This window comes from Mchenga conophoros, linkage group LG12 (genome assembly GCF_057382185.1).
Source record: "Mchenga conophoros isolate Kocher_MC1m ecotype Shallow Benthic linkage group LG12, M_conophoros_male_GT1.1, whole genome shotgun sequence".
NCBI classification, from domain to species: domain Eukaryota; kingdom Metazoa; phylum Chordata; class Actinopteri; order Cichliformes; family Cichlidae; genus Mchenga; species Mchenga conophoros.
Window position 1 is genome coordinate 13,760,443 of NC_140537.1, and position 18,126 is coordinate 13,778,568.

Below are 18,126 nucleotides of genomic sequence, written 5' to 3' on the forward strand. Positions count from 1 at the left end.
TTTAACATGTTATTAAACAAAAAAAACATGTTCTCATCCACAGGGCTTTGGTGCAGGAAACTTCAAGTCTCTTTTTGAGGCTATTGAAGCAGACCAGCACGCTAGAGGCAATCTGACTGTTCTGACAACAAATGGAGATTTAAACAAGATGTGAACTGGGTGATGCATTAATTTAGGGGTTCAGAAAACATGCTATATCCATCAACTTAGTATAAAACGAATGCTTTAATAAACATCCTTATGCCTGAAAATGTCTCATCTTCAGAGAAATACACAAAGCACGTATACTTATGGTTTTCCTTATTTTTTTATGTGTTGCATGTTTGTTTTTTGGTTTTGTTTTTTTTACATTTAATTGTTCATTTTATGTCTTTATCATTTTTCCTGATGCTTGCAAAAATGACATGAGTACAACATCCACTTTAAATCACAATGCAGTGCTTCCAGTTTGTATAAAACATCAACAGGAAAACCATTTTTATTAACACAAGCTTGACTCAAGCAAAACGTTATCCGAGCTCTCATAAATGAAAACATTTAACTATACACTTTGTTAACTTTTAGACGGCGAGGTCAACAGAAGTTGGAGATTTAGCATGAAGTCTAGAATGTGATTTTCCCCTCCTGTTTAAAAGAGACCACTCTTGGTTTTTGTTAGTTTTTCTCATAAACTGTGATAACTCTCTGTGAGTCCCAAGTGTTTGTTCCGGTCCTGATTTATATATTGTTTATGGCAGCTTAGTATTAAACCATTATTCACTGAGTACCACATGTCTGCAGTTCTTTCATGAGCTCTTCTACGGCTTCCAAAATGCTGAATAGTTGCTGAACAGTATTAAAAATTGCTTTTTGATACCTCTGGTTTAGGTTGCCACTTTTTCTCTTTACCTAATCAGGCCACTTAACAGGTGATTAGTTCAAGGAGCCTCTGCAGCCGTCTGCCCCACACAAACAAGGGATCTTTGTTTCCTCAATAGGAAACTTGTAGTCATATGTAATCTCTTCATTGATGTTTATAGGCTGGCGGGAGTATATGACTATCTTCTTCTGAGACTCCACTGTGATGATCTTTGCGTAGCAGTTAGGCTGTAAGACAAAAATAAATAAATAAACCCCACAAACCTTTTAATGGGAATACTTTATGTGGAATCACTTTCATCTCTAACCACAGCACCGCTGGTTTTTACTCACATTGCAGCTGTGGTTGATAAACCTGGCTAAGTTCCCACATTTGGTAGCATCAATGATGGTGTCCTGATCCACCCGAAACAAATAGCTGCTTCCAATGCCCTCCTCCTCGTATCTCTGCTCCCTCATGTCAGCAATGACCTGAGGAGAAAGAAAACAGATGTGGCTTTCCATCTATGCGAGGGTTGTTTATCACAGTTACTCTACACGCATGGATGGAAACCACCCAGCACGACCCGAGGCCCCCAGTGGACCGGTGGACTAATTTAGAGAAACAATCAGGGGAAAAGGGGTTTGTTTAAAAGTGCATGTTAGTTTGCATCAGAATTACCTGTCGGATGATTTGGCCCACATACTCAATCACCATCTCGTCTGCAGCAATAGGCTCCATGGCAAACAGGCCCCACTCGTGGATGTAACTCCTGCTGAAACGAATCCTCTTCCTTCGGAACTGACAGACGATATAGCACGGGTTTGGACTGTCGCTCAAATGAGACAGTGCTGTGCAAAAATCTCGAGTCACCCTCATTACTCTATATTTTGCTTTGTGAATTTGAAAGCTAATGAATAGTAAAGTCAATTTTTTATTTGGATACTGGCTGGTTTTTCAGTCACTTTCAGTACAATCCTTGTGCTTGACCATTTTCAGAGGATTTTTTTTATTTGTTTGGTTTAAATTGTATTTTAGGCACTTTGTTGCCATCGGTTCTACAGCCATCAGTAGAGTGCAAAAGAAGAAGCTGCACCTTATTTAAAGTTAAACTATTTAAAACTGATGAAAGAAGAAACAGGAAAAAATCCAACAAGAACCTGACACGGGACCTAAAAGATTCAGTTGATCCTGTTTTTCAGTGTGCTCATCTTTCCATATATGTTTGCATATGTTTCAATAAATCTCTGCACCTATTTCCCATATTCCCAGCAAAATATAAAGAAAGGAGAAGTGGCTCAAGACTTAACAAAGTTAAAAAACATACAATAAGTGTGAAATTATTTCTTTCTTTTTTTAGAGTGCAGAACTAATGTTCTGATTTCTTGTCTGCCCAAATAAAAACCTAACGGTAAACTCAGTTTTAGACTCCACTGTAGACTTCTTTCAAACTGGGCTTTTACAGTAGTCTGCTGATTGTCACTAACTTCCTGCTAACCTTGAGTTGGTTGAACTTGACCAGGTCACTGTCACAGCTGAAAGAGGACAGCAGCCGGCGCTGTTCACACCTGAAGTCAGACCCAGCTCGCAGTGAAGTGGGTTGCTGGGCTGGAATGCACGTTCCCTGATGAAAAATGTCTCAACATTAAATAGATAAATATTAAACTGGACACAGAAATCCTCACCTTCTGTCCTCCTTTAATACCTGAGCGCTTGTAGACGGAAGCTCCGCAGCCAGCCGCGTGTTGTGCAGATACCTCATTTTATCCTTCCTGCTGATTTTGTAAAAACCTTCACTTCGAGCAGAGCCTGTTCTGTGGTGCGGCTGCCAGGATCTGTGCTCCTCATTCTTCTCTGTAAGGACCTTAGTCAGTGAGCAGCAGTTAAGGATGTGAACAGCAGAGTAATATGCAAAGAGCAGCTTCATCAGAAAAAACAAAACAAAAAAACATTCTAAGTATGACTTAAAAACAACTTAACTGTTTCCCACAATATAAAGAATCATTTCAACATAAAACACTGTCTGTAAGGATATGAGGATGAGGCATCCAGAGGGTGTCACTGAGCCACCCACAGCCATTATCCTGCACCTGCAGCCTTTCATAGGTGCACTGCAGAAACCTTACATCTTCTTCATCCAAGCCGTCCTTCCAAATGCTATGAAGGATTTTCCTCTCTTCGTAGGGTGAACGCCACCTGTGAGGACGACGTTGAGAGAACAACGGACTGATTCTTTTAAGTGATCTCTCCCAGTGACGGGCCCGCCTTCTCTTCTTCAGCCTCCTCCATCGGTTTAGCCTCAGTAAGATTTTCTCTTTGTCCAACAGCTCAGGCATGTTCTCCAGTCCCTGTAGAGGCTTTGCTCTCACACCTGAACGGATCTGGACATCCCTTCCATCAACGCTGTCACATGAAGAGTCAGAGACGCTGAATGGCGAGGACACTGTGATGGGGGAAACTCTGAAAATATTATTACATGACAGAGGCACTGACGTTGCCGCCACCTTGGATTTCCTTTTGTGGACTATTGATCTTCTGGGCAGGATAATGTCTCTTCCTGGAGTCTTTGGGGCTGTGATGTATGGACTGCTGGGCAAGAGTGGGATAAGTGGTGGGCTGCTAAGGGGCGGGCTCACTGTGCTAAATTCTAAATCCGCGGTCCCTCTTCCAGGTGTTGCAGGAGCTCTGCCTGAGCTACAATGAGTCCACATACCTCTTTCATCTCTGCCAGGAGTCTTAGGCATCTCCTGGCATAATGGGTATGATGCCATGAGGAGATCAGAGGGAGGCTGAGCGAGTCCATCGCTTGCTGGGGAGAGGACTTCCTCTGAATTCTCACTTTCCAGTCCTGCCACTATTCCCTTGCCTGGTGTTGGTGGTCGTTCCTCCTCCTCTGCAGCAGGAGATGATGGTCTGCTTTTTAAAAGGATGTCAGGGTCACTGTCCACCAAACGGCCAGTAGGAGTGGGAGGCCTCAGGCTTTTTATGTTCTCTGGAGACTCCACTGTCCAATCAGGGCTTTCCATCTCCATATCAAGGCATGGCTCCACTGCTATACAGATTAACAAGGAATTTTCATACATAATTATTTGAAAACCTGATACACAACTTACTCTTGTGTAGTTCTGTTAATTTGTAGCACACTGGAAATTCAGGGAGTATTACAAGATATTTTTACATGAGTGACAATTAAACCACTTTTGATTAACCTGATGACACTAACTTAACAGATCTATTGCTTTACAAGGACATGTAACCTGATAGTCCTAGAGGTGATGGGGGCAGCAGGTCCTGGGGGTCGCTGGTATGGAGCTCCATCATAGCATCGAAGTCGCAGTTGTCTTCGTGGCACGATGTGTACTGGTCCTCCTCCGTTTCCTGCCTTGGGAACAGTTCTGACCAGCCCTGCTGGTCCAGATCCAGCTGAGCACCAGGGGTCAGTGGGGCTGAGGGGGTAAGAGGGGGCTCGTGCTCCACTGAGTCCTCATCTGATGATATAACTATACACTCTTCACTCCCGGCGTCCTCGCTGTCCTCCTCGGCGTCTTCACCTTCAGTGGTAAGGTCAGACAACGTGTCCTCAAAGCCCACCGAGGAGAGCGAATCTGAAGTTTCGCAGTCCGACGTGTGCTCGCTATCCTCTGAAAAAACCTCTACATTTGAAAAAGAAGCCACACTGTTCAATGTTAAGATATGTGATTTTTAATGAGTGTTCAGTGTTGTATGAGATTTTAACATACCACTGTCTAAGCACTGCTCTCCGTCACATCGATCCTCCATCGGACTATTTTCTTCCGCAGTATGATTACTGCCATCATCATCTTCTTCGTCATCACCATGAGCATCTCTGTCAGACTAATCAGAGCACCAGTTATGTAATGCTGTCTCCAGAAGTTTAAACTTTTTAGTTAAAATTTTAATTTTAAGACTAACAACTGAAAAAGTAAAGGCACCAGACTAAAATATTGACCTCACGGCATTTTTCTCAATTTCTTATTTGCTATTTCTTTTTTCTTTTCTGTCTCTTCATTTACCAGGATGTGCGGCTCATCCTCATCCAGCACAAAAGCCTTCACTTTGTCTGGTATCGCTTCTTCATCTTGAAGTATCTTATCTTCTTCCCCAGCATCACCATCATCATCATCATCACTGTCCAGATCCAGTGGTCTTGCGTGTCTGCGTTTGCCTCTCTCAGACGCCGCTCTCACTATGTCGTCCCCTTTCTTCACCTCTAATGCAACAAGTTAGAATCAGTTAAAGCGACAGTCTGGCACAGAAAGTTAATACACACTGAAATTTGAATTAATCGCACTGACCAGAATGATTGAGAGCAGAACCGGAGTCATTTCCTGTCTCGTCTGATCTTTTCCTTTTTACCTGCGTGGAAATTTCTTTATTTAGGCATCACTTGGCAGTCAAAACCAGCTGTGTTTCAAAAATCTCTCCAAAACAGATTACCTTGAAGGATGGCAGTGGTGGTTTTCTGCTCTGCCCACCAATGTTACTGAGGGGATTTAGGAATTTGTTCCTGTCTTCCACTCTTGCCGCTCCACATTTCAGAGGAGACTCTTGTATCTTAAATGAATCAACTGAGTTATAAGACCCACTGGCTCCAAACAACTACTCCCATTAAAAGACATGCAAAATGTTTTGTTAATGTGCCCACTATAAGAGACAATAAAGTATGTGAAAAAGGTTTTACCTTTGCCTTCTTCTCCTGACACTCCCACCAGTCTTCAAATGCCTTGAAAGCGACCCCTTCAATCATTCTACGTGTAATGTCCTTCTTTATGATTGACTTCAGTTCATCCATGAGGATATCTAAAACTTTTTCTGTCGTGATCTTGTGGGGATTTGCCTGCACAGGTGGGTAGAGTGGTGGTGGCACAAAGGGGTTAAACCTTGGAAAAGGAGGTGCAGGCCAGAGAGGAGGAGGAGGAGGGAATGGCAACGGTGGACCGCCATGCCTTGGAGGATTCCCCTTATCCAAAGGACACCCCGGCTGTATGGGTAAAGGGAACATGTGCACAGGAGGTGGAACAGAGGGTGGCGCTATCAAAGGTGGAGGGGGTCTCAGGAAAGTTGGTGGAGGAGGAATTGGAGTACGAGGTGGAATGGGGGGAGGAGGAATGTGGATGGCAGCTTTGTGGCCCAGAGGTGGCATCCATCCTGGAGGAGGGATCGGGATGGTGCCATCTGGCAGGCGAGGTGGAACAGGTGGAAGAGAGGGGGGAAATCGAGGAATGGGGAAAAGGAAAGGGGGTGCTGAGGGTTGGGGGAATCCAGCTGTAACAGTTGGGAGAGCTTTCAGGGTAAGTTGCTGAGTGGTGGAACTGGAAGAACAACCGGATGGAGGATCGGGCAGAGAGAGGTCTTCTGCTGGTGTCACAGCTTCAAACTGTCTGTTATTTGAGGATTTCTTCTCCTGATGTGCTGCACAGTGTTCCTGAATAAGACAGAAACAATAATAATTTGAGTGGCTGATTAATATCACACCATTAACATTTTTACATAGTAACAATAGGGTAAATTCTACCTTTATTATCACTGCAATATATCCAGATAGATTACCTTTGGGCCTGACGATGGCTGGACCCTCTCTGGATCTTCTTCATTGTTTATGTGTGTTAAGTTTTCTGAATAAGCAACATCAGACGGACAGGGAGACTGGGAACTTCTTGTAAGAAATGAAACAGCTCGAGTAGTTTCGTCCTCCTCATTTTCATCCACAGCATCATTGTGGGAGTACTGGTGGCCGCTTGTGGGGGATTCACAAGACAGTGGGGTACAAAACTGTGAGTCATCCGAGGAAGAGACCTTAAGAGGTGAGCCAGGTGAAGCCGGGCTCTCTTGAGAGGATGGATCGGTCTCAGAGGTCTTTCCATGAAAGCATAAGGGGTCAGTGATCTGGCTGTTTATCAGCAAACTTTCAATTCGGGAGTCTAGACTTGAAACAGCTGCCTCTGGCTGGTGGTTATCAAATTGAGAAGCTGTTCTAGTTTGCAGGTCAGCTGAGAGATCAACAGTCAGGATGTCGCGAGAGTTGCCATTCAGAGGTGAAGATGCATAACTTGTGTTAACCACATCTTCAGTCTCCTGAAAAGGGGAGGTGAGACTAAAGGGAGCCTCGTCACTATTGTTAGAAGAGGTTTGTGCACTGGGACTCCACAATGCAAGCTGCTGGCTGCTAGTTTGTGTTTTGGTTAAGAGGGGATGTGGTGGCTGTGGCTGGAACTGCTTCAGAATGATGCTAACATTTGAGACGTGGCTAAGTCCCCTGTGCTGTCGTCTACGACGGCAAAGCTCTTGTCTTAAAGGTTTGTGAACACTATAGGCGGAGGGTTCCCCTTGGAGGACGGGAGTCGCCTGAAGACTGGAATAGCAAGAGTCGTGGGAGGAGAGAGGAGTCGCAGGCAAGCAGGGAGTCCGGGGGGTTCCCTGAGAACGTGGTGTAAGCCCAAAGCTGCAAGGTGTGTCTTGACAAATACTGGAGTAGGCTGTGTCCAGAGAGAGGGGCGTAGCAATGCTGGTGGGGCTGCAGACATTTCCCAGCTGCTGTGTGGCCGAGCTTCCCTGCAAGATGTTGATAATGAAGTAAAAAAAGGGGAAAACAATTAACAAATACATTCATATTTAACAGCTGTAATACAAATATTAAAGATAAAATCTTTTCATGGGTCAAATCATTATGAGCAGCTTTTAAGAAATTTAAATGTTCACCAGCAAACTGTCAACTAAGCCCTGAAGAGCCTGTTCGCTGCTGCCCACCGGCAACGTCCAAGGCGTATACAGCCCACTTAACAAGAGCTGGAGATATCGAGCTCTATTTTCCCCTGAGGAGGAGCACATTCTAGTTAATCAGCATATTCAACACTTACATTTACACCTCAGCACACACACAGAGAAAAAGTAAAGTTTACCCTTTGGATCAAGTTCCACATGAATAATATTTCCCATCACTGATGTCTCATGCAGGTGCTGGACAGCGTCTCTTGCAGCCCTTACTGTATCAAATGTGACCTTTGCGATACCTAAATGCTTCTTGTTTGGGGGATTGTAAAATATCTCCACTTCTTCCATGTTCCCATATTTTTTGCACATATCAGTCAAGAAAGTCTCATTCACGTTGTCGTTGAGCTTAGAAAATGTCACTTCTTTTGGAGGAACGGGAGCCACGTACCACTCATCAATCTGGAGACACACGGGAAAACAAGAAATGGGCTATTAGTTGTTTTTAAAGCACGATTACTTAAAATAGGATGTCTGTATTATTACAGTCGTTTTAACAGTTACCTTAAATTTGGGAACCACGAAGTCAGTCTTGATACACCTGCTCCACAGGCGGCAGATGCGCGGATCCCTGACTGTGATCACAGGAAGTAGACCTAGGTCCTCAACCTGGCAGAGAAGACCCTCGTTATCATTATTATTATAATAGATATAATACATGTGCTGACATCACCTATGTGGAGAGGCGGACAGGTGCTCACCGGCAGGTTAAAGTATTGTCCATCATAACGGTACACTTTGTACAGCCCGTTCGTCAGCGCAGGATCTATAACCAGCTTGAAACTTCTCCAGTGTAGAGGCTGTCTCTCGCTCTCAGTACTTTGTTTTTCGCTTTCCATTACATTCGTCAAAACCTTAAAAAAAACCCCAAACAAACAACAACAGTTACTTCCAGTTTGCTCGTTTTGTGCCACACTGTCAGCTAGCTACATTGCTGCTCCGCGAGAGGTTAACACACCCCAACAGGTGATGGAGAGCATCACCTGTAACCTTATCCTCGGGAAAAAAGATAACAGGTGGTGGTAGGAAACACAGAAATACTCAAAGGTTAGTCTCACAAAAGATTTGTTTCTTTAAATCTTGCTTACCTGTGCCAAAGTTGTATCCTTTGAAGGAGCAACATTGTGGAAAAACAGCTGGGATTTATTTTTCTGTGTTTTCACGGATCGTCGCTAAGGTTGGATAATGATCCATCCGCCAGTCGACGGAGAGGAAAAAATAGATCCTGAACAAGGCGGAAGAACACCTAAGGTGGGTTAACAGGTGAGGTGTATATATAGGCACCTTTGGGACCTTTATTAGACATTAATAATCCAAAGACTGGTCGAATATTTGTGTTAAGCTTGTGACTGAGTAAAATACAATTTACATACTAAACATAGGTTATGGCCACATGCTGGTAGCCTGCAATAAAATAAAAGGCAGCTGCTATGTTTGATATTATACAGTACATGGATCAGTACGGTAAAAATGAAAAAAATTAAACAAAGGATACACCTTTTTATTTAAAATGAAGTGACATGTGCAGGTATTAATATAAAAACATGTATTTCCTGGTCATTGTCTCTGGATAATGTCTACATTATATGCAGTGCAGGATCAGCCTTTGTTTTTTTGTTTGCTTTTTTGTTTTACAGAGTCAGGTAAGATAGCCTACTGCACCGTTGATTACATAATTGCAGCATTTTCATTACTTTCATCTCAAAGTTGGAATAAATACTAAATAATAACAGCCAACAAAATAATAAAATAATAATATTGATACTCTTATGGGATTAAGGTGTTATCCTTAACTTACACATCACCTTCTAAACCAAGCATTTATAAGGTATTTATAAGTGATGTCTTTATGGTTTGCCATTTTTATTTGTGCCGTCTTGTGTTGTGGCACTTCTTAAATGGGGTGACCAAAATACATGTCAGTTGCAAAGTACACCTGCACAAATCCAAGATAAAGGTCAGATTGAAAAGCACATTACCTTAACAGCGGCTACTATTACTGTTGCTAGTTAATATTATTAGTTTGTAACTATAGTATCAGGTAACCCATTTTTATGATTCACAGGTCACTTGTGGGAATAAAACTCTTGAGTGGGAAAATGGAGAGAGGAAGAACCAAGCCTGCGCTGCACTTAGAGAGCTCTGCCAACTATGAAACCATGCACAACTTCAGCAGAAAAGCAACAAAGTGCTAATGGTCTCAAAGAATGCAGACAAAAGTCAGCAAGACAGGTGGGGGGGGATTTCTCTGTCTTGGCTTCAGCACTGTAAGCTCCACTCGTCCTCCATTTTTGGACATTTCCTGTGTGGTTTCCCATTAGATTTTGTAATTTTGACAGATTACAATGTTTCCTCATGTATTCCTGTTTTATACATCCACATGGCTACACAGACAACACTGAACACACAATTAAAAAAATAATGAGAACAAATCTTTTTTTTTATTTTGCAAACTGGCAAAAAAAACCCAAAACCAACATCCTGATAATTCTCAACACTTCATGAAGCTTCAAGCTTTTTCATGAGCTGTTAACGGCACGCATAAGCAAAAGTTACTATGTTCACTTCAAAGTTGTACACTGACAAAAGCAGTTTACACACACACACACACATATATATATAATGCGGAAAAATTAACCACAGTGACCACCTTCACCTGCATTGCTGTGTTTTTAAAGAAGGCACAAGTGGTAATTCCCATCTTACATGTTTCACGGAGGGAGTGTGCACCATTTACCGAAATAAAACAGACTTCACTTAACTCCCGATAAAACAACAACAACAAAAACAGCAAATTCAACTTAAGCAAAGAAAAACATCAACACCATTTTACTGAACTGTCTGTGAACTATTCCCAACAGTCTTTGGTTTCTGCTACGTGTCACACAGATTTTATCACCCAGTCAGGACAATTTGAATGCAAATGTGGTCTACAGTTACTGCAGTCCCATGACTCAGTATAAACCATGTCCACAGATTGCAAGTTAACAATAAAACAGTGTTACATTGATAGAAACACAGCATTACAAGCGCCAGTAAATTAAAAAAAAAAACAAAAACATAATTTTTCCCAAAGAGGGAAAAAAAAGTTTCCTCCAATATTTTAAATCATGTTGTGAAAGAAGATATTATGTGTACAATGTCCTGAAATTACATTTCTGTTGTGACACTATTCTACATATCAATATTACAGTAAAAACTACAAAGAAAGTGACCAAACCCGTGTAAAACAATAAAGCAGTACAGTACATAGCGCACTTGAATACATCTATGACCCAAACAGGGTGAACATGCTCAATGCTAAAAGCTAACACAAGAACAAACACTCAATATTTTCATGCAACGTAACATTGTAATAACACATTCAAAAACACTTTTTTGAAACCAGTGGCCACCTGTGGATTTTACAGTATATTGCAAGAGTCATTTAACATGAAGAAAATATCCATGTTACAAAGGGATAACACATTTATTTCTACTCAAATATCCATACCGCAGTAACACACTCCTGAACGCAGACTGGTTAAAAGCACACACTGATACATGTTCTTTTCCATCAGATTGCACACAAATACTGTTGGTTTATATAGTACTCTTCTTTATCAAAGACTTACAGAGCTCCCAAGGATTATGAAAACAGCAACTTTTAAATTAAAAAGTAAGAAAAGTTTGACTCAAAAGTATATGTAAGAGTGGCAAACTAAAAAAGCCACTAAGGTTTGGCTTGGAGATATTTCTACAGAAAGCCTAATTTGGTAAACATGATAGTGGCATAAGGTCAGTCAGTCAAGAACCAGAAAACCTGTAGGTAAATGCAACAGTAGGCTGGAGTTTTACAGTATACGCAGAGAGCAAAAAGAACCCGAGTGTGCTGCTCAGATCAATTTAGTACAATACAAACAGGAAACTGATGAAATTTTAGAACTGGGTAACAACAGAGTTCCCAGATTTCTTTTCAGTAAAAATTGAAACAAATTCCTGAACATGTTGAGTCATATTACAAACTTCCTCGTTTTTAGCCCATCTTACTCCAATCAACAGTTTTCTGCTGCTGTTATAACTTAAGAGAACTTAGTTTCTATATTTTTCTCACATGAACTCAGTATTTGATGTAAAAAGCTAAACACGTTAGGGGATCATTCCAACGCATTGAAATGCTCATGTGAAAATCTTTAGAAAGTCCTATTCTATTAGTGTTAATCTATGGTAGCCTAAAAGGTCGTCCTTTAAGGCTACCATAGACTAACTTATGTTGATACTGATGATGATGTTTTCAGCTGAGAGCCAAGCATTTACAAAGAAACTACAAAGAGTAAAATTACTGGATAATTTAGTCAGCATGCAGTATCAAAGAAATGTACAGTAGAAGAAGTTTTCTAAAAACAAGCATCTGGATAAAGTAAAAATAGAGGTTCTACTCTGGTTTTGCTGAAAGTCCCTGCTGTTGTCTGCGTGTACTCAGGGAAAATGGACAGCGGCCTTCAGGTCGTCGTTCTCAGCCCTGTGCTCCAGCTGGTTCTGGAGCCGAATGACCTGCTCCAGCTCTCTGATCTGTCTGTCTGTTTTATGACTGACGAGCGTGCGGTAAAAGTGGACAGCGAACATGATAAAAACAAGTCCAAATGGCACCATGATGCAGGTGGAAGCTATGGCCGCAGCCACGCCAGGACTTATGGTGTCATTTTTCTCATCTGCGTTGCTTTTGAGGGGTAAGAACTTCACCCAGCACAAGAGCACCACCTCCGTCAGGAAGAGGAGGGTACCGATAACTGTGGAGAAAGCCCAGGCCAGTTCTATGTGGCGGTGCATGCGCTCATGGGGAGATTCGTTGACAGAGTTGAGGTTGTGAACATTGCTGACAGCCTCCAGGTTGGGCAGGATGCAGGTGCTGATCATGAGGGCAAAGAGGTGCACTGCAACCAGAACGGTGGTACAGGCGCTGAAGGCTATCAGCAGCCCTGGAGGGTACTCGTAATCCCGCTCCAGCTGTACCTCCACCATGGCAACCTGAGAATATCAAAAAGGAAACAGCTCCGTTAGGTGAAAAAGAGATAGTAGCTGACTACTAAGAGGAATCAGAATTCTTGACCTGAGAGAAAAATGTTTGTAACAAATTAGGAAGTGCTGGAATTAAACCAGAGTGTCACAGTTTGCACAAATAACCGGAAACAAGGTGAATACCCCACTAAAAGTCTATTCTGTCAAACCTAATATTGAGACAGAGAGACAGACAGAGAGCTGTGTATGCAATCCTTTATGCTGCATAGCTTAAACTTACTCGACATCAGTAGCACATTTGCTACGGCTGTTATATATACAACCACTATAAATATAGTACTGCTTTTCACAAAAGAATCCCAGGCCACCCAAGAGTATCTTGTGTGTACAGGTATATTTTATAAACAGAACTGTTTACAAGTGTTCTGGTATTTTTGAATACCTGTGGAGCTTCTTACTGCAGATGCATCCCTGGCCAAGAGTTACTGTACATCATAATTTTTGCATCAGGAAGGGGGAAGGAAGCTCCTATGTGTTAGGCTTTTAGTTTTACAAAAAACATTTGTTGATTCATTGTAACTGCATGTCGTTAAATTAAAAACAAACATTTGGTGGCACTATAGGCTATTATTTTCAAAACTTTTCATGTGTTTTTTTTGTTTTTGTTTGTTTCTTATGTATTTCAACGCTCCTCCGCGGACTACTTATTAAAGCGGAAGATAAACCTGGACTTTTAGGGGTGGCGCAGGCGAGCCCCCACTAAATTTCCACGAAGTTTTGCTCTCAGTGCGCAGGTATTACAGTCCCGCAATGTGGGACGTGCAATGGAAGCCAAATATGACTTTAACAAGCCTACACTAGTAACCCGTAGACTTCCAGTAAACAAAACGGTCATTTATGCTAAGTATCAGTGCACCGTAGCTGTCATTAGGCCTGTAACACGGTCACGGTCCTTCAAAACTAAATAAATAAATTGTGCCTCACGTAAACTATCTGCAGCGTCAAATTAAAATGTAACTTACCATTGCGAAGCCCGACAAGAGAGCCGAAGTGCGACTGGTTGCTTTCAGTTTGGCTCGGCTCAAGTAGAGTTTTCTCCAGGACAGAGCCTGCATTGAGTGCTCGTTCAGGCTCATTGCGAAGTAATTTTTGTTATGAATATATCGTTACAAACTGGTATGAGCTACAGGACGGTGCTCGATGACACGTGAAATTCGCGCGCGGGGAAGGCTGTTCCAGGGGGATCCAACATCTAACTACAGCAAAAAAAAATAAAGATAGGAAACTTTACCAAAAAGAAAAAAAGTTTTCCCTCAACAGCTGACCGACTGTCAGAGTCTATCAGGAAACAAGATACCCACAATCCAACGCACCGCAGAGGCGCTGCCGGCTGCTGCAGATCGCCGCCCTGTGTTTAGCGCCGTGCGATTCTGCAAACTGTGATATCGATCAAATACCAAGTAAACACGGGGACAATATTGGCGAAACAGATATGATAATTTTACTCTATAAAGAAAGCGTACGTAGGGGAGAGCAGTGTCTCATGACTCATGAGACGAATCATCCAGTTCTGAACGTACTGGGCTAAAATCACTGTGGTTAAGGCAACAAAACACACCTTTCAGCTTTTCATGTATTTTGAAACTAGTTTTTTTTTCCTCGGAGATTGTAAAGAAGAGGACTCCCTTATTTATATTATAATTTGTATTGCATTTTAGGACCTTTTACTTTATTAAAAACACCTTATCTAGCACTTTATTTAGCATTGCACTTTAAATATAGATTTTGCACATGAAGAACATTTGCACACAGGAAGTTTAATTATTTATTGAATATTTATTGTGTATTTTAAAATCAGTTGATCGCCTTTGTTCCAGGTCCTGCACAGCTGCTCCTCATCAAGAAATGTGGTGGTTGTCTGTGAGGAGAAAGAAATTGTGATTGAGAGAAAATAAGGTTTAACAGTAAGGAAAACTAACGTGAATGTGAAAATTAAGCAGTAAACGTGGTGCAAAGAAGGGATGTGATTACTCACCTTTCTTTCCTGTGTCCTCTTCAGGGTGTTTGGGCAAATGTTGTCCCGGGGGTCCAGACACTATTTAAAGGGTCCGGGAGAGGCCATGGGTTAAGGGAGTGTGGGGAATCTTTTGTGCTTGGGTTTTTTCTTTTTTGGTGTTTTAAATAAGATATAATGTATGTATTAATATGTATTAATGTGAAAATGTAAATGTATTTATATATTTATTTATTGAAATTGATGTATTGTATAATGTGGTAAAAGGTTGGGATTTGAGAACTCACCTGTTAGTGGAATAATGGTTTAGCCTGTGACAGCTGAAAGTATTTAAGGCTGCTAGCTGTCATTGGATGCAGTTTTGTGAGGTGAGCTATACTATGAATAAATTCTTTGTTCCACTATACTTGTCTTGGTGTGCCTCATTGTTACAAGTGGTGTCAGAAGTGTGTCGTTCACGCTACAGTGAGAAAATAATGACAAGAGGTGGAAGAAAGCTGGAGATCTGGATATGTGAGCGTGACCCAAAGACGGCAAAGGAAGCAGCTAGCCTCATTGAGGTTTTCACTTCCACCAGAAAGGGAAGCAAGAGCACCTACTTGAGCTGGGAGACCCACTATGCTAAACCAAGTAAGCCCAGTGGGGGTGAAGAGGACTCTGGTCAAGTTCAGGCTAGAAATCCTTCTAGTTCCTAGCAGCTCCCTTCCCAAAGACCTCACAATGTTAAGAAATCTTTTAAGTCTTCAGTTCAGGATATTAAATGTTATCACTGTCATAACTTTGGCCATTCGAACCATTTCTCACTCACCATTGATAACTCCACAGTTTTCCCTTCTCCTCAGGCTAAGAGCCTTGGTGTCATCCTAGACAGTTCACTTTCCTATAAATCTCACATCAATAATCTCACCCGTTCTGCCTACTTCCATCTACGCAACATTAACAGATTACTTCCTTCTCTTTCCACCCAGTCTACGTCCATTCTTGTCCTCAGTGTTGTTGCCTCCCAAATTGACTACTGCAATTCTCTTCTGCATGGTCTCCCCCAAAAATCCCTCCATAAGCTTCAACTGGTTCAGAACTCTGCTGCTTGCATTATCACCAGAACCCCCTCCTACCAGTACATCACCCCCTGTTCTTCAGGAACTTCACTGGCTCCCTGTGAAATTCCAGATAATATTCAAACTTCTTCTGCTCACCTTCAAGGCCATTCATAACCTCGCTCCTCCTTACCTTTCTAACCTGTTAAGCACTACCTGTTCTGCCCGTTCACTTCGATCTTCTTCTTCTATCCATCTTGCTGTACCTTCCTTCCGCCTCACCACCATGGGAAGCAGAGCTTTCAGCTGCTCTGCTCCCAGGCTGTGGAACGCTCTACCCCCAGAAATAAGAAACAATGGTTCTCTCCATCTGTTCAAATCTGCATATTCACTGTGAATCCACTGTTTGTTAATTTTATCTTGTGCTTTTGTTTTATTGTTCTTATTTTGTCATTGTTCTATTATGTGTTTTATCCTATTGTAAAGTGTCCTTGGGTGACTTGAAAGGCGCTCATAAATAAAATTTATTATTATTATTATTATTATTATTATTATTATTATACACAACATTTTGCCATGCCCTTAAATCAAAACCATCTCTTTTGTGTGCAGTTCCAAGACCAGCCACAGAGCCAGTAGGAAAGAAAGCTTATATTGTCCCTGTTTTAATTTATGGGCGTAAAGAAGAAGCTTTGCTTCGAAACTCTTGTACATTCTAGTTTGAATTCAGGGGAAAATCTAAGTGATGAATCTAGAGGCTCACTTCCTCTAGATATGACAGCAGAACCATTGAAACCCTGTCATGTAGGCACAAGACCATAAAGTGCAAAGAAAATGATCTAAGAGCTACCCCCCCCCCCCCTTTTTTTTTCTTTCTTTCTTTCTTTCTTTTTTTTGAGGAGTCTCTGGAAACAGAGAGCAGAAAAGGGAAAAGGTCAAAGGCTCAGGGGAAAACGGTACACCATGGTTTCCCAAGCCAAATAACCAGCTTGAGTTTGACATTCCCTCAGATTTAGGTGCACTCCAAAGAAGCGACCCTACTCTAAAACCCTGGTTTGAGAAGGTAACAGAGGTAGAGGGAGCTAGTCAAGGTCAGGTAAGATCTTGTAGACATTGTTTACTTAATTAAAGGAGGCATCTTGTACCAGGAAAAAGAGGAAGTGTGAGGCGGTAGCACTCCCACAACAGTTCAGAAACAAAGTTACGGATTTAGGCCATTCAATTCCATGGGCAGGTCATATGGCTTTTCTCAAAACACTGAATAGGATCAGCAGCAGTTTTGTGTGGCCAGGGATGTATGTCCAGGTTTCCAGTCCTTCTCAGTTCCGATGACAAAAAAGGAAGGTGAGAGGTTTTCTGGGTCTGGTAGGCTGGTGCAGAAAATTCATATTTTATTTTGCAGAGTGATCCACTGCACTGAATGACCTCACAAAGGGTTCAGCCCCCGACAAAGTGTGTTGGACAGAATGTGAGCATGCATTCAGAGAGCTCAAGGAAGCAGTATGCACACATTCAGTTCTATACAGCCCAGACTTCAGCAAGCCATTCATCTTGTAAACAGATGCTTCAGAAGTAGGCCTTGGAGCTGTGCTTCAGCAAGATGGTGAAAGAAGGCCTGTGGTGTTTCTGAGTCGGAAACTACCTGACAGGGAGACGAGGTATTCGACAGTGGGGAAAGTGTTTGGCCATGAAAATGGGCTATTGAGATCTTGAGGTATTATCTTCTGGGACATCACTTCACTCTAGAGACTGATCGCTGTGCCCTCCAGTAGTCGAACCGCATGAGGGATGCAAATGCTTGCATTGCAGGATAGTACCTGTCTTTGCAGCATCATGACTTTACGGTCCTGTACAGGCCAGGGAAGTCAAATGTGGTTACTGACTGTTTATCCAGGATGACAGAGGACTGAAGCACTTTGCAATTAAGAGAGGGGAGGAAATGTAAGGAAGAGGACTCCCTTACTACTATTCATATTATAATTTGTGTAGCACTTTAGGAGCACCTTTTACTGTATTAAAAGCAACTTATCCAGCACTTTATTTAGCATTGCACTTTAAACATAGATTTGCACATGAAGAACATTTGCACACAAGAAGTTTAAGTGTGATTGTGTGCGAGTCAAAAATTTGAAGTAAAGGTGGTGCAAAGAGGATATGATTACTAACCTGTCTTTCCTGTGTCCTTTTCAGGGTGTTTGGGCAAATGCTTCCCCGGGGGTCCAGACACCATTTAAAGGTTCCGGGAGAGGCCATGGGTTAAGGCTTGGGTTTCTTGGGTTTTTTGAGGGTTTTGTTTGTTTGTTTATGAAAATGTAAAATGTATTTGTATGTTTATTTATTGAAATTGATGTATTTAAGGCTGCTAGTTGTCATTAGATACAGTTTTGTGAGGGGAGCTATACTGTGAATACATGCTTCGTTCCACTATCTTGGTCTTCCTCACTGTAAAT

At 42.0% G+C, this 18,126-nt stretch overlaps 3 protein-coding genes across 5 annotated transcripts in view; 1 reads left to right on the plus strand and 2 right to left on the minus strand.

Annotated features, from left to right (window-relative positions):
• The window catches only part of hpdb (4-hydroxyphenylpyruvate dioxygenase b), a 52,167-nt gene extending 51,403 nt beyond the window's left edge, over positions 1 to 764 (plus strand). For both annotated transcript variants that reach the window (XM_085293847.1, XM_085293848.1), the window contains exon 14: positions 44 to 764. In XM_085293847.1, the coding sequence (XP_085149973.1) occupies positions 44 to 154 (111 nt within the window). In that variant the 3' untranslated portion in view covers positions 155 to 764. The remainder of the gene's footprint in view (positions 1 to 43) is intronic.
• Positions 182 to 8,793, minus strand: LOC146562240 (histone-lysine N-methyltransferase SETD1B-A-like). The gene is made up of 18 exons (XM_085293841.1): positions 8,716 to 8,793; positions 8,329 to 8,481; positions 8,132 to 8,236; positions 7,759 to 8,029; positions 7,559 to 7,671; positions 6,410 to 7,411; positions 5,541 to 6,284; positions 5,297 to 5,413; positions 5,155 to 5,215; positions 4,873 to 5,069; positions 4,579 to 4,693; positions 4,096 to 4,491; positions 2,874 to 3,890; positions 2,544 to 2,710; positions 2,337 to 2,462; positions 1,520 to 1,639; positions 1,192 to 1,329; positions 182 to 1,086 (listed from the first exon to the last, which is right to left on the minus strand). Exons 2-18 carry the CDS (start codon positions 8,464 to 8,466, stop codon positions 913 to 915), a joined length of 5,001 nt encoding a protein of 1,666 aa, XP_085149967.1. The 5' UTR covers positions 8,467 to 8,481; positions 8,716 to 8,793; the 3' UTR covers positions 182 to 912.
• A 1,244-nt stretch (positions 8,794 to 10,037) lies between these two features.
• Positions 10,038 to 14,038, minus strand: LOC146562241 (calcium release-activated calcium channel protein 1-like). 2 transcript variants are annotated; one of them, XR_014894635.1, is made up of 3 exons: positions 13,648 to 14,038; positions 11,875 to 12,634; positions 10,038 to 11,828 (listed from the first exon to the last, which is right to left on the minus strand). XR_014894635.1 is itself a non-coding variant. In XM_085293854.1 (2 exons), exons 1-2 carry the CDS (start codon positions 13,759 to 13,761, stop codon positions 12,086 to 12,088), a joined length of 663 nt encoding a protein of 220 aa, XP_085149980.1. In that variant the 5' UTR covers positions 13,762 to 14,038; the 3' UTR covers positions 10,038 to 12,085. The 2 variants fall into 2 exon arrangements, 1 of the variants encoding a protein (XP_085149980.1); XM_085293854.1 differs by having other exon boundaries at positions 10,038 to 12,634.
• Between the last annotated feature and the right edge of the window lie 4,088 nt (positions 14,039 to 18,126).

Coding starts and splice junctions, on each gene's coding strand:
- LOC146562240 (XM_085293841.1), bottom strand. CDS start 8,466: ATGGAAAGCGAAAAACAAAGTACTGAGAGCGAGAGACAGCCTCTACAC. Junction 2,463..2,543: donor TTCCGTCTACAAGCGCTCAG/GTATTAAAGGAG, acceptor ATTTTTCATCAG/GGAACGTGCATTCCAGCCCA. Junction 1,330..1,519: donor TGGGCCAAATCATCCGACAG/GTAATTCTGATG, acceptor CTTTCTCCTCAG/GTCATTGCTGACATGAGGGA.
- LOC146562241 (XM_085293854.1), bottom strand. CDS start 13,761: ATGAGCCTGAACGAGCACTCAATGCAGGCTCTGTCCTGGAGAAAACTC. Junction 12,635..13,647: donor TCTTGTCGGGCTTCGCAATG/GTAAGTTACATT, acceptor TGATATTCTCAG/GTTGCCATGGTGGAGGTACA.